At 43.9% G+C, this 15,875-nt stretch overlaps 1 protein-coding gene across 1 annotated transcript in view; it reads left to right on the top strand.

The window, feature by feature from the left end:
• The window catches only part of LOC147256981 (P2X purinoceptor 3-like), a 75,143-nt gene that overhangs the window by 27,794 nt on the left and 31,474 nt on the right, over positions 1–15,875 (top strand). The window contains exon 9 of the mRNA XM_086210059.1: positions 11,326–11,419. Coding sequence (XP_086066185.1) covers positions 11,326–11,419 — 94 coding nt within the window. The remainder of the gene's footprint in view (positions 1–11,325; positions 11,420–15,875) is intronic.

Below are 15,875 nucleotides of genomic sequence, written 5' to 3'. Positions count from 1 at the left end.
GTTTTAATGGCCCCCTATCACTTCCCCTATGACAGAAGAGATATCAGGGATCTCGATGTCTTTCCTTCCTCCTAAATGGAAGAAAGATTATTTTGGTCTCATCCGACCTTGTGGATTTGATACACACACTATAGTCATAAGTCAAATTCATGGCTTTGCCTAACCTCATTTCTACTTTAAGTGGGTCCACCAATTCTAGGCTACCTTTATATGTCTGTACTCTTCATTTTCGACCATTGGTAATACCACAAAGCTGTCTACCATACCCCCTAGCTGTCACTTCAATTTCAGAGATTGCCTTTTTTTTAAAAACAGCTCTTGGTAAAGCCCAGGTTGTTTCCCGTACCCATGCAGATCTTGACTGACTCATATTTTAGTCTGTTATTTAAAAGTCAGAGTTGATGTATTGTCAGTAGGGCTGGGCAATATGACCTCAGATTGGTATCACGATAAATTGAGCGGTTTACCTCATCAACTTGTGCTTCCTTCCACCTCGACAGCCGTTGGTGTTAGTCTTACAACTGTGTAAGGTCCCTCCTACCTGGGTTCGTTCCACTTACATCAAAAGACCTTCACATACATCTCCTGGCAGCACTGGTTGGACCAAATCCTGGTTCTGAGTGGTCTTCTTCCTGGAAATATATGGTTCTATGGATAGCAGTTGTTTCAAATATACCTTTAACTCATCTTGCAACTGTTAAAGTGACGGTCGCTTATAAGGAGATAGAAGTTGTAGTACAGGCATTAGTCTACCAGTGAGCATTTCATGCAGTGTCAGATGCATGATTCTGTGTGTCTGCATGCGATAGCTCATTAGTGCTATTGGCAAAGCATCAACCCAGTTAAATTTAGTAGAAGCCCATATCTTATTCAGCTTTGCTTTCAAGGTTCCGTTAATTCTTTCAATCGTTCCTTGACTTTGTGGATGATTGATGGTTCCCAATCTCTGTTTGATCTTTAACTGTAGCAAAATACCTCTAGCAACATTTTCCATGAATGCTTTGCCATTATCAGAGCTGACTTCTGATGGAAAGCCAATTTACTTCTCTAATCAGGAACTAAATAACAGTTTCTGCTCCTAGATCTTTGGATAGTGTTGCCTCCACCCATCTGCTGAACCTGTCAATGACTAACCGTCCCTTTTTCCATGGACTGGTTTTATCATGTCAGCAAAGTCAATCACCAGGTGTTTGAATGGACCTTGGAATATGTCCAATAGGTGTTGTTATTGTCTTTCTCACATTATTTTGAGCACACTCTCCCCATTGATTCAACAATTAGTCTACCATGGCTTGCATGTATGGTGACCAGCATCCTTGTTGTTTTATTTTTCTTAAGACCCCCCCCCCCCCGCCACTTGGGAGATCGAAAGGGTTAGCAGCATCACATGTGCCACCAGGAGGCCGTCGTGTGATCATTCACCATAGTGCCTCTCTGTCTCCAGAGATCCTGCTCACATTGCTACGCTTCTTTTTGCATCAAAATTATGGATGCTGTTGTGTTCCGGGTTTTGTTTCGTTAGTATTATGTTTTGATATAGTGTTTTTCTTTCTTGCAGTTCGGAGGCTGGTAGGAGGCGGGGCCAGGTGACAAGGGTGTCACACCTGAGCGCAATTGGCTCGTTTTCGCCAGCCTATATCTGTCGGCACTACCAGTGTGTCAGTGCCGGATGATTCCTTCTCCTGACCACTCAAACCTACCTGTGTTTTTGGCTCCTGTCGTCCTACCAGTGTCTACCACTCGCTGTGTGCTTGCCGGTAGTTTTGATTTGACTCTTTGTTTAGTTTCATTATCCCTCTGAGGTGTTTTTTTTGTTGTTGTCAGTTCCCTCACCTTTTTGTGAGGCGCTTTTCGTTAAACCTTTTTCCAGGCTCAGTCCTCCGCCCTTATTTTGTTACTTGTCCCTCGTGACGATTTTGTTTTGTACTTTTTTCAATAAACTTTGTTACTCCTGTCTCTACCTACTGGATCCTGGCCTTTGTCTCCCAAGCAGAACGTAACAGATGCCAGTTTTGCTGCCTCATCTGCAGTATTGTTTCCTCTTATGACACCCTCATCACTTTTCCTGTGAGCTTGACATTTTTGAAATTGCTCGTCTTGTTGGTAACAACATAGTTGAACGTAGTTGTTTAATCTTGTCACCATGTTGCACCGTGGTCCCATCAGCTCTTTTGAAGGTTCTTCATTTCCAAAGTGCTCCAAACAAAAAGCAAACACCATTAAGCATAGTGTAGATATTTGTTGCCTTACCTTTTGCTAACTTGCATGCCTCAGTCACTGCTTTAAGCTCTGCTAGCTAAGCCGAACATGGCTGCTCACATTTTTCAGCTTTTTCAGTCAACCAACCATTCCCCTCTTGCTTAACAACTGTGTAGCCTGCATGAGTTCCTACATAATCACGATAGCATGAATCATCTACAAAGTAAATGACATCAGTGTTCCCTATAGATTCAAAATCAAGATTCATCTGCAAGGCGCTAGCTAGAAGGCTCGAAAAAGTAACACCTCACATAATACATCCTGACCAGACCGGGTTTATTAAAGGACGGCACTCTACCAACAACGCACGTAGACTTATCAACCTGATAGACTACTGTAACAGTCAGAGCAAGGATGCCATAATTGTCTCCCTAGATGCAGAAAAAGCATTTGACAGGGTAAATTGGAATTTTCTCCTCCCCACATTACAAAAGTTTGGGTTTGAAGATAACTTTGTAAACTGGATCAAAACATTTTACTGCACTCCCAGTGCTTTTGTCAGAACAAATGATCAAACTTCTCCAAGCTTCTCTCTCCAAAGAGGAACCAGACAGGGTTGTCCACTTTCCCCTTCCCTTTTTGCTATATTCACAGAGCCACTCGCAGCTGCAGTCCGGCAAAACAAAAACATCAAGGGAATTGATACTACAAATGTGAACCATAAGATAAGCCTTTATGCTGATGATGTATTACTTTTCCTACAGAATGCACAATCATCTCTCCCTGAAACTAAAGCACTCATTGACAAATTCTCAACCATTTCTGACTACTTAATTAATTGGAGCAAGTCAACTGTTCTTCCCATCAACTCAGGTTTCCAGAGTACGCTCACCGCACCACTATGGCCAGGAAACATTAAATACCTGGGCATCAACATCTCTGCCAAACTGTCTGACTTGACACGGCTAAATCATACTGCCCTAATTAAAGAAATAGAGGACGACCTCACCTGGTGGCGCACACTACCCATATCACTTAAGGGAAGAATAGCAACAGTGAAAATGATGATCTTGCCAAAAATCAACTATGTTTTCTCGATGGTTCCGACCCAACCTCCCCGGACTTCGTTCAAAACACTCGACTCTAACATCTCCAAATTTCTCTGGAAATCTAAGCCACCACGTATAAGCTTAAAGACTTTACAAAAGAGTAAAGACTGTGGTGGCTTGGAACTACCAAATTTTTATAATTACTACTTGGCCAATAGATTGCAATTCATACTAAAATGGTTGAAGCCAAACTCATTAGACCAAGCATGGCTCGATATTGAAAAAACATTCTGCAAAGAAATCCAAATCTCTGATCTCCCTTTTATCAGCCCGGTTATCAAGCATCACAGCTGCTTTAAGTATATTAGCATCAGCAACACCCTCATAGCCTGGTGGGAATTTCTCAAAAGCAATGGGCTCTCGAACACCCCTTGCAGGCTCACACCTATCTGGAACAATTCTGACATCCTGCAAAATAAAAAAAACAATATATTTTGCTGCATGGGCCAATAAAGGGATTAAAAATCTAGAGCATATCTTTCAAGACAAAGAATTCATAGAATTCAACCAAATTACAGCAAATTATGGTATTAAGAAAAACAAATTTCTGGAATATCTTCAGTTCAAATCTATAATACAGGCACGGTTTGACCTTACCCAGTTAGACTTAGAGCTTCCACCTAGAACAACAGATTTTTTACAAATTTCACCCCCTAAGCCACTGTCTAAAATTAACTCAATAGTTTCAACAACAGAATTTATAATCTGTATTCCTTCCTCCAAATGGGAGAAAGATCTGTCGATCAATCCACACCCTAACTTTTGGATAGAAATCTGCTCCAACACATTTAGAATGATTCGCAGTGGTAACCTACAATTAATAAATTACAAGGTTCTCCACAGAACACACTACACAGGACAAAGGATGTTCCAGATGGGCCTCACACAAACAAACATTTGTCCATATTGTGCGACTGGCTCACCAGACTGCTATCTGCATGCTATATGGCTTTGTACACCTGTTAACAATTTTTGGCAGGGGGTTTGTTAAGACCTATCACGGTGGTTAGGGTACCCCATCCCCATCTCCCCCTCACTTTGTCTGCTAGGTGACCTCACTAATGTTAATATGTTAGTAAACAAATCCTGCATGCTTCTCACTGCTCTAAGCTTCGCAAAGAAGGCCATCCTGATTAATTGGAAATCCAAGAATGACCTAAGCATTACTCAATATAGAAACCTTTTATTAGACCACATTTCCATGGAGAGAATGTCTGCTTGGGAGGAAAGTCGATCATCAGAGTTCGAACAAATCTGGTCCCTGATAATTAAATCCATCACATAGTTTTGATGGGGGGGACTGGGCTTCGTGGCTCTGGCCCCGGGGCAGGTGGCTATGGACGCTGGCTACCTTGGGTGTCCGGTGGCTCGCTGGACTGGTGGGCCCAGGGTTACTGCCTTCTGGGGCTGCTTTGGGTCTCGCCTGTTGAGGGACGGTGTGGGGGGCGTGGGGGCGGCTTCCCCTGTCATGGCGGCACCCTGTGGGATTGGGGGTCCTTGGGCTGGGTTGGGGCCTCCACCCAGTATGAGTCTGAGGTCTTGCTAGACCAGATTGGAGCCCTGCATTTGTCAGCCTTGCCGGCCGAAGACCGAAAGAGGTTGCAGTCCCTTCTCAGGCAGCACAGCTTGGACTTTTTTGCCTATGAGGGAGACTTGGGGTGCACCAACCTGATCAGCCATGATCCTGCTCTTAGACAAGGTGCCTGTCAGGCAATGCTATAGGCGCATCTCACCGTCTGAGTATGAGGTGGTTAAGGAGCATATTAGCCAACTGTTTGAAGCTCAGGTCACCAGAGAGTAGCAGTCATTATGGCTCCCCAATTGTGCTTGTGAAAAAGAAAGAGGGCAGTCTATGCATGTGTGTAGACTACCACCAGCTTAACAACAAAACAAGGAAGGATGCTTTCCCCTTCCACTCATGGAGGAATCTTTGGTGCCCTGACAGGTGCCCACTGGTTCTCTACCTTTGACTTGGCCAGCGGCTACAAATAGGTCCTTGGGCCTCATGTATCAACGTAGTTTATGCAAGAAAAAATTGTGTACGCCAGGATCAACACTCACGTTCAGATGTATCAATGCGAAAGATTGTCGATTCTTGCGCTGTTTCATGCCAACTCCGGAGGTGCCGTAGAAGTTGCCGTCAAGCCGATTCTTTCACTTTGGTCCGTTGGCGACACCCTGTGGCAGTGTTTGGTAACTGACATTATTTGACAACCACACTTACATTGGGCACAAAAAAGCCATCAACACAAATATTAACACCTGTTGGCATTACTTAAGCGGTTGTAAAAGAGCCTTCCCAATTGTGCTGAATGTGCAACTTTCAACAATGGCAGCACTTGCACTGTTGGAGGACATGGCAAACGGTGCAACCAGACAAGAGAGACATTTCAGGGAGCAGGAGGATCTGCTGCTCAATTCAGATGAGTAGCTGATGAGCCGGTGATGAGCCAACCTCCTGCAAATTTGTGAGGAGCTGCGACTAGTGCTCCAGCGCAGAGCTGCCAGAAGCCAAGCTGTGCCAGTGTTGACACTGGTGCTGAGCACGCTCAGCTTCTTGGCCACTGGCTCCTTCCAGCAAGAGATGGCGGACCATTCTGGGGTGAGCCAGTCGACCCTCAGCCGGGCCATGCCCTGGGTGGTGGACCTGATCATCCGCCTCTCCCCCAGGTACATGACATTCCCTTATGGTGCGGTTGAAGAGGCCAATATTCAAAAGCAATTTGCAGCAATAGCTGGATTTTCTGATGTAATCGGAGCCATTGACTGCACTCATGTTGCCATAAAAGCGCCATCTCTTGAGGAATATGCTTACATTCATTGTAAGGGTTTCCACTCCATCAATGTGCAGATCATCGATGCGCAGAGGCTGGAGGGATGGAATCTGATCCCAGCCGGGCAGCTGTCCTCGCACGCCAGAATTTCATTTCCACAATGTGAATGGGTAATTTATTTTGTCCACTAAACGTTCCAGAACATTTTTAAGCCGGTCGAGCCGCTCATTGATTCCCATTATTGCCTTAATGTCCTCCTGCGACCGCAGGACCACCTGTGTGAGGACCCTCCCTCTGGATCCGTGTGGGCCGGAGGATGGATACTTGCTTGGTCATGAATGCATTGTCTACATTGACAATAACCTACTCAGTTATTTGTCTTCTGCCAAGCTCGGTGCCACCGAACACTGCTGGGCAGCACATCAAGCAGCTTTAGATTTTGAGAAAGTACCACTCTAGAAGGAGCAACAAAAACGCTGATGCTTTATCTCAAAAGAACCCTCCTGGGCCATGGGACTTAGAAGTGATGGTTCCTTGTACCTTGCTCCTGAGCCTTTGCTGCAGGTCCTGCAGCTTGAAAACACTTCTGCTAATCCAGCTGTTTTGCTGCTTTGATCCCATCCTTTAGGAGGTTTAAGCATTCTGGGGCCAGCAGCGTCCCAACTATCAGGAATGTCTACACCAAGGTCCCTTGTACACCATCCTACAGATGGACAACTGGACCAAAGTTTGACAGGTCCATCGAACATTATTGAACGCTGTGGCCAGAGCTGCCCCTCAGGAATGTGCATTTTCCCTTGGTTCACTTCCTTTGGACCAGCCTCTGTCAGAGGATGAGTTGTCGTGTGACGGGAACTGGTATGTTCTGGGGCCATGGTTGCCGCCCTGCTCGTACAGCCGCAGAGACTCAAACCACTCGGTTGCTGCTCCTACCTCCTACATCTGCTGAGTCAGAGTCTTCAAGCGCTCTCCCTACTCTGGAGGCAGAATTACCCTCAGTTTCCATGGCTGTTCCACCCACCAATTATCTTGGTGAAAGTGGAGTACACCAGTTATTTTTGTTTAGTTATGATTTTGTCTACTGTGCATGCTTATTTAGGGTCTGTCAGTGTGGACATATTTCTGATAACTTTAGATTAATTTTGTTTCTTTGTTGTGGGTGGTTTGGTTTTGCAGGTTGTTTTTGCGACTTTTGTTTTAAAATAATATATGGTTAAATAAAAGTGATGAAATTGTACACTGGACCAAACCTCAAGCTTTAAGGAGTGACGAAATTGTGTGCTTACAATTGTTTGAAGGGTTAAACTACAACCCAGGTGAAATTCCTGGGCTGGCATTGTTGGCAACAGATCATCTAATAAATAAATTCTAATTCCATATTGGCTGTTTTGGCGGGGTTGGTCTGATCCACATTGTGGGGAAGCTAATCGATTTAAAAACCTCTCTATTCTGCATCTTAGCTTGCTCTCCCTAAGCACCCCCTGCACCAGAGACATTTTTTTGAAGTAGGATCCCTTGTTCCATCGAAAATTATTGTCAACGATGAATCGCCCATTTCTTTCACAATTTCTTTGTTGCAACATTTCTCAAACGAATAGGCTCATTCTGCATCTAATGACTTGTGCAAGCACAGAGATATGCTTCACAATTTTTGCCAACTGAGGGCATTTTGTTTTTTTCTGTAATTAAATAAGAACAGAATAAGCCCACTTGACATGTTACCAAAAGCATTAATTCTTCCCCCTCAAGGCAGCTGGTTTATAACTTGGAAATCAGTTAGATCTGATAAACTTGCATTGTGATTTCACTGTTCTCCTTCTTTCCACTGGATGAAACAGGACAAATTTTCCTTGGAGTTCCTTATTACTTCCCTGGGTTGCGACTCGGCGAGAGCAGTCGCACTCCTCTCTCCTCCTCTTCTTTTCTGTCTGATTATCATTCTTTGTCTCAACTCCTATCCAACGCAGCTGTGAGCTCTCTACCTAAAACTAATCATGGAATTGATCAGCTGGTCTCTCAACACTATTGACACCATATTTTCGACAAGGAAATCAGGATCGGAGGAACCTGCCTGTCCGCATGGAACCGACCCTGCGGGCTATGTTCTCGATTCCTGGGGGAGATGGCGTACCGCATGCTTGACACCTCTCTCCGTGGAGAACATTGAGGACCTCTACTTATTTGGGTTCATGGTTGTGGGTTTTCTCCTCCTCGGACTTGGAGGTGCCCTCACATACCGCAAAATTGGCAAGACGACGGCTGCCACCAGATCTGGATCTCCACAACTGACCGTCATTTACAACGCAATTATTGAGGCTGGCAAAGCGGGGCAACAACAGACTCTTGAACTGAAACGCAGGATGGAAACCATCTCGGAGCAGTTGGCCGATTTGCGAAGAGGAGAGTGATGTTGAAGATCAGAAAAATTTTTAACTTACAATTTGGATTGGACTGAAAGAGAAGACGGATTGGAATGTGTGCTCCTCTGCCCTAACCCAAACACAGCTTCCTTATTGGCTACGGAAGGTCATCTGCCCCACTGTTTATCCTCCAGGAGAACTCCTTCTGCCTTGGTGACGTAAATGGCACGTACTATCCTCCCCCCCTCCCCGTGTGTTCCTGACCCCCCCGCCTCTGCCCTCTCCACCTCCCTTGGGGTGGCAGCGCCTGTTGGCTGCAGCCTGCCCCGCCCGGGCTTGGTGGCGCGACCCTGCTGCAACGCCTCACTCTCACTTGCCTCCATTTGGTCAACAGACTGCTCAAGTTTAGCGTACATACACAACAAATGTATATGTGCTGTTGTTAAATTTCTGAAGAGTACCATTATTACTTTCAATCTGTAATAATTGTGACGGCTTGTGATAATTGTATCAGGCTTTGAGTTGAGTTGTGTAAAACAAATTTACCCTCGGGTACAAATAAAGAAACCTTGAACCTTGAACCTATTAACCTCCACTGCATTTCTCCAGTCAGTGAAGTATTTGGTAGAAAAAGCTAGATCCCATTCTGTTTGATGGTATATTCAAGACACTAGTGGTTGTGGTACCACGATAAGCTGAATGACCTTTTTAGTTCCAAATATGTGTGAGGGGTGCTTTTGAGGTTCTGTGTTGGCCCATTCACACTCAAATCATCTGGATCTCAGCAGAAAGGCTTTTTTAAGAGTCCTAGAAATGTTAGGGGAAAAAGTAGAAAAGTAGGTGTCTTTCCATTTTCGTATTTCATTTCTGCTTTCATTTATATTATGTGGGAAGCCAACATTGATGTTACAGTTTTAAGTTCACAAGTGCCTCTGTGATATGTGTATGCTTGAATGTAAAGCACTTTCTTATGATCTGGCCCATTCTCCATCCTGTAGAGCAGGGTTTTCCCATGACTGTTTTGAGAGCCTCAGCTACTATTTAGTTTTTCACGATGAAGGTATACACCGCTCTGAATTTTTGATGAGCAATTTCTTACGAGCCTGCTGTCCCCTCTTTCTGATAATCGAGCCACCTGATGTTCCATTGACCTCTGACCTGTTTTCTACCCCTCTTGCTGAGCATCTGTCCTGTACATTCATGCCTTTTTGAGTCCAGATTTCCTTGTTTTTCACTTTATAACTCTTGCAAAGCGTTCTGTGCACTAGTTCTGAGAAGAGCGCTATATGGAAGATTCATTAAGTTATGTTAAATATGTCAATTTTACTTTCATACATCAGTAAGCAGTCTAAAGATAATTGCAAAATTAAACATGCTCATACAAATGTCAAATGCAAATGTACAGGGCAGGCCCAGGCCACCAAGATGATGTGAATGTTCGCATTTTTATGTCTCCATGCATCTTTGCTCATTGTGACTGTGGCTCCGCAAGGCTCCTGTCAGTCTGAGTCCAGCGATGCCAACAGTTTACCTTTGACATGAATAAAACTTCTGTATACTTTTGAACTGATATTCTCTGAAGAGTTTGTGTAATGCCAAGAAAGGAACCTAACATTAGAACCTTGTTAGGAAACATGCGTGAGAAAGAATCACAATACTGTCAGATACAATTTCACTTCATAATTTATTCATTACAAAAACTAAATTGCAAACCAATTCAAATTGCCAGGTAGGTAGGTGCCAAATGATGCCACCGTGTTTAGGTTGTGGGAGTAGGCTGTAGTGGTAGGTCGTAGCAGTAGGACGTAGGTTGCCACTTTGCAATTCGAACGCAGCCACTGACTTCAAACTACCACAGAAAACACGAGACGGGGATCGTGACACAATTCATTGACTCTTCGCTGCAATTCAATATAGTAATTATCTTCAGTTAGGTAGGCAGGGTGTTATTTGTAGTTAAATGAGAATTGTCAATATTTGATGTTTTATACTTCAGGAGTATTCAGAATTATCATTCATGCTTACTTTATGAATAAATTTCATTAGCAGCTATGATAATATTTAAGTTTTTATCAGGGAGGGAGCTCATTGGAGGGGTGGCCCATTGACCTTTGTGGATGGGCGTAGCTCCTGAACACCCGCCTCATTTCTGGCGCTGCCAAGGTTTCTGTTTTGTCCCTGATATTATGTCAATCAGCTGTGCATTCCAATGTGGGCTAGCTTGCTCTGTTGTCTTGTGATTAAACAAGATTTCAGATTTGATGCCCCTTAATGCATCACAAAGTGCACAAGGGTCACTCCCGCTTCTCACACTCAGCTGGCTGGAGGAGCATCCAAATACAGCACAATGATGGTGACAAAAACAAACCCAAAACTGCCAAAAAACCACATCTAAATGAAATGAAAGTTTGTGCAACATGATTGTCTGTGCCTTGGAGCCAAACCAATTGGTCCTATTTTCTCATAGACTTGTGATTTACTGTTTAAACAGGTTACAAGATTTTATGTCATCCTCAGAGCCACAATCTAGACTTTTGAATCATAATATCTTAAAACATACAAAGGAAAATTTCTTTTTGGTCTAACATCCTAGCTATAGTCATTCAGAGGACCACACAATTGTTTTTGTTTTGTTTTTTTTAATGACAGGAGGTACCAGCAGCTACCTAGGAGCTTTTGGAACATGAATCTTGGTTAATACACAACCAAAATGTATATTTTAAATGGGGAGAGGGGCATAATATGGCCCTTTTCTCTGCTTTCATACTATGATATATTTGTGGCATGATAGCAAAATAAATCTCTTTTTGGAAATTAAAAAAATGAGTTTTATACATGTGTTCCATAATGTCTAAATGTTTTCTGTGATTTTGTGTGTTAAAGGTTTGCCAAATATTATAAGATGGAGAATGGGACTGACTATCGAACACTGGTCAAAGCCTATGCTATTAGGTTTGATGTGCTTGTCAATGGGAATGTAAGTATAAGTCTAGTTCAAAGAAATGACTTTCAGTGTATATAAATTTGCAAGACAATCTCCGTGATGAATGTCACCATGAACCAGTTTATCATTCTGACAGCTATTTGTTTCTCTTTCCAAAGTATAGTGTTTTATGCCAGCAGCTGCACCTCTACATGGCTTTTTTTAGGGCCTGAGCCTGAAGGTACTTCAGGCGAAGACCCTATTATGTTTGCTCGGCAGAGCAACACATTAGCAGCACTAAAAACACACACTAAACAGTGTCCCAGCCCCCCCCCTAAACCCATGAGGCAACTCGGCCAGACGGCCCGGAGCCGGTTTTCACATACACACCCATTCAAAACCTGGCACTAGACTGTTCTTGCTGTCAATGAGTGCATAACGCGCATAACGCACATACACTAATTTCACCCCCTGAACATGCATGAAATTCGGCACAATTGTCCGGTCTGGCTAAACATTCACTCATCAAAAACAAAAACACCACAAAAGTCTATAGCGCCACCTAGGGAGCCACACAACAAAAAGATAATTTTTTATAATTTGAAGCGCTATAACTCCTCCCACGAATGTCCCACAAACATGGGACCAACACCGTTGGACTCGTTTCATCAAGACGCACAAACCACACACTCTGACCTCTCACCTATCTACAACTGAATGTCCGCAATTTGGACAAAACTGTCAAAATTAGGACTTTTTCTACTCCCCGAACAAAATCTACCTCCTCCTAGGGCATTAATGCTATTGCTTCCAAACTTTCACACATTTCTCTCCCAGCTGTACTGATTAAAAGTTGCTAAAGAATTTTATATGAATTGCTTGGTTTGGATTTTATAAGCCGTCAAAGTGGGGGAGACACGTTTCACACTTACAATGGAAGTCTATGGGGAGACCGTGTCCTCAAACGCTTCTCACGTCTACACCATACATCCCACAGCTTTAACAAATACACCACTGCATTCCTGACAAAAATCCCTACAAAATATGGTATTATGTGTCACTCTTGACCAACGTATGCCGACTTATTTCACTTTTCCACACTACAATGCTGTTGATCCTCCTCTGCTCTCCACTCTGACACCGACAGCAGAGAGCAATGGGGGAGGGGTTCTTAAAGGGCCAGCTCTCAGTTCTGCTCTCACTTTCTGATCAGACTCAGGCTTCTATCTCCTAAACTACAAGGCCCAGGGATTTGACCAAGACACCATTGGATTCAGACCGGTGTCAAGTGCGCAGCCACAGGCTGTGCAGGGGCTCAGGGCCTAACAACGCTGCTTGCAGCTTTAATGTTGTTTGCCCCTAATTGCTCCTGATGGACTGACGACCCATCTAGGGTGTGCCTCTCGCCCAAGCTGGGACAGGCTCCAGCCCCCCCACGACCCTTAAAAGGATAAGACACAGGGCCAGTTCTAGACAGCCATACTGTATATAAGGGGGCAGACAGAAATGTGAAGGGGGCACGTGGTGGTGACGGAGGCAGGAAAGGGTGTGGTGGGGGGGGGGGGGGTAGTTCCCACATGCCCCACCTGAAGGCTAAGCTTCTGCTTAGGGTCACTGAGGCACCCAAACCCCCTGACCACAATAAGGTGGCAATCCCTCAGGGAAAAATTAAAAAATAAAACAACAAAAACAAAAAAATTGTCATCAGATTATAACTAAAAGCTTAATTTACCTTAATTGGATGGCCTATATCAAATATATTCAAACCCAACAATAACACTTCTCACTGTTGCCAATATTAACAATACTAAAAGGGTAGGTCAAGTTATTAAAAAAAAATCCCTTCACCAGGTCTTGAAAAACAAAACCGATAAATAGAAAATAAATAAATAAAATAAAGAATAAAATAAAATATGCATCCAGATCTTGACAACCAAAAACATAAAATGTATCTTCTCATCAATTCACTCTACAACAACAGTCTCCTGTTTCCCTTTGCAAAAACTCTGATCAATTCATCCACATCCGAGTTATTTGTTATGGATTTCTCATGGGCCAAGATCACCAAATTCCTCTTTCTTTTATGTAACATGATGCAACAATAGGGATTTAGGACCCCTGACAACGTAGAGAAGGAACTCTCACAAAATGCTGAAGACACAACAAGTACCAGGGCTGTTACATACAATTTATGCAACTCAGGAAAGGCTTCCATGTACTCCTGCAGGAGTTTTCACACAGTGGGCAGGTCTGTTTCCTTTGAACATTTTTTGAGCAGCATCTGTTCTGCCACAAGAACTTTGTTTTTCAGACTTATGTCATCTGCTGCAGTGCCAGCCATCACAGACGGAGAGGGTTGCTTCTTCAAAGTCCCCTGCTGTTGCGCTGCTCAATTTGCTCGGCCCTACCTACTAAAAAAACTGACACCAGGTTATTTGCATACTAACAGTGATTGGATGTTTAGCTGGGGGCGGGTGAGTGGGGGGGTCTCTGCCAAGTGCAGCGTGAGCCTGCACACAAACAGATCACAGACTCGGGAGGTAAAGAGCAAAGAAGAGGTGAAACCTATCATCTCATTCGTGCCTTTTCCAGTGGATTTTTCAGCTATTGTAGTAAATCCTGTCCATATTCAATTTGTAAGTAATCTATTATTTTCTTAAGGGAGAGAGAGAAAGAGAAACGTCATATTCCAAAACCTGACACCACACAATCAGGCTACTCTTTGGGTCATTTGCATCCAAACAGTGATTGGATGTTGACAAAGGGGTTGGGAGGGGTGTGCACACGCGCACTTGTGTGTGTGTGTGTGTGTGTGTGTGTGTGTGTGTGTGTGTGTGTGTGTGCACAAAGATTTTTGCACAGCTGATGTCTGGAGCAGCAGGTGCAGAGATTGTGGTCAACACAGGAGCAGGTGAAGCAGTCACACAGCTGACAGCAGGGGCAGCAGAGATGCAGGGAGAAGATGCAGAGTTTGTGGTTAACAGAGGAGGAAGAACAGTGTTACCTTTCATGCAGATGCTTAGGGCTTTCAGAAGATCCCTGCCTAAGAGAGGGGTGCCCTTCTTCACCACATAGAATGTGGCTGAGGCAGTGAAAACTCCTCTACTCACTTTGACATGAAGGCAGCCAAGCACAGGGATTCTCTTTCTCATGTAGGTCACCAGACGACTAACAGGCGGAAGCAGTGGTATGTCATGTAGGTACTGAACATACATGTTGTGTGGCAAAATAGAAACTGCAGATCCTGTGTCAACAACCAGTCCATGCTGTTTGGTAAGAGAAGCAGGTGCACTGATACTAATTTTGCACTTAAATGTGACTGATGCATGGCAGGGGTTGTTTAAGTAAAGCAGTCAATGTAGGCAGGGCCGGATTAACACTCCACAGTGCCCCTGGGCAACAACCTGTTAGTGCCCCCCCCCCAACCCCCCAAACCCACAAACCCAACCAACACCGCGGTATCAACAATTAACCACAGAAGATTATAATATTGTCCAGTCAGTGCTTTAATATCAAACAGTCTCCAAGTACAAATTAAATGACAGAACATTTAACTTGGACTTTCTTTAGAACAAAAACAAAGAGATTATATAATAGTCACTCTTATCTTATCTGCTTATGGCTTTTCCTTTTGTAAGCATATCTATAGCATATGCTATTCCTTTGGTAAGCATATTTTACACTGGCCTCTTTCTTGACTTTAAATGGGCAAACTGGTGTATAATATCTTCAAAATCAAGACCACTAACAAGTTTGTGTTCAATGGCCAAGAGGGAAAGTGCAGAAAGCCGTCTCTGTGACATTGTGGTCCTCAGCTCATTTTTAACTCTTTTTAATACAGAAAATAACCTCTCACCCTCACAGTTCGACACAGGCAAAGTTAGAAACATTCGGAGTGCAACATATACATTTGGAAATGTTGTTTTGAGCCCATTTCTCTCAAGAACTTGCAGCAACTGTCCAGCCGCGCTAACGTTAGCGGTTGCATCAGCAGGTGGAGAAATGCCGACGCCGTCAATTGATGAGCTGCTGTCCGCAGAGCAGGCGGGGACCGAAGGAAAAAAATTACCTATTTTCGGTATATTCTTTAAACTTTCCGCCTTTTTAAAATCCCTGTCCTTTTTTAATTTTCGTTTAGCGCTCCCACTAAGCTGACCACCAGGTTTTTCCATTTTCGTTTTTTTTTTTTTTTTTCTTTTTTTTGTAATCGAAATCTCCCTTGCCTTGATTGGCATCACCATTGCTTTGACCCGCCCCATGGCGGGCTGACGACCAATGAGGGGGCTCTGCCCCTCAACTTGGACTTGCGCTGACAAAAGCTACAGTGGCAGCGGCAGGCTTAAAGCATAGTGAGACTAATATTTTTTTTTGCTTTTGCACTGATTGCCGCGGCCCCTGGGCAACTGCCCAGTTGCCCTTATGGTTAATCCGGCCTTGAATGTAGGTAGCTGTCTCTCAGTTACATCACTGGTCTTGGATGAGCTGGATGAGCGGCAAACACGGGCAAAAT

This window comes from Aulostomus chinensis, chromosome 8 (assembly GCF_037954235.1).
Source record: "Aulostomus chinensis isolate RoL2024-O1b breed Wild chromosome 8, RoL_Achi_v1.0, whole genome shotgun sequence".
In the NCBI taxonomy this organism is placed as follows: domain Eukaryota; kingdom Metazoa; phylum Chordata; class Actinopteri; order Syngnathiformes; family Aulostomidae; genus Aulostomus; species Aulostomus chinensis.
This window is presented reverse-complemented; position numbering and strand designations above follow the sequence as displayed.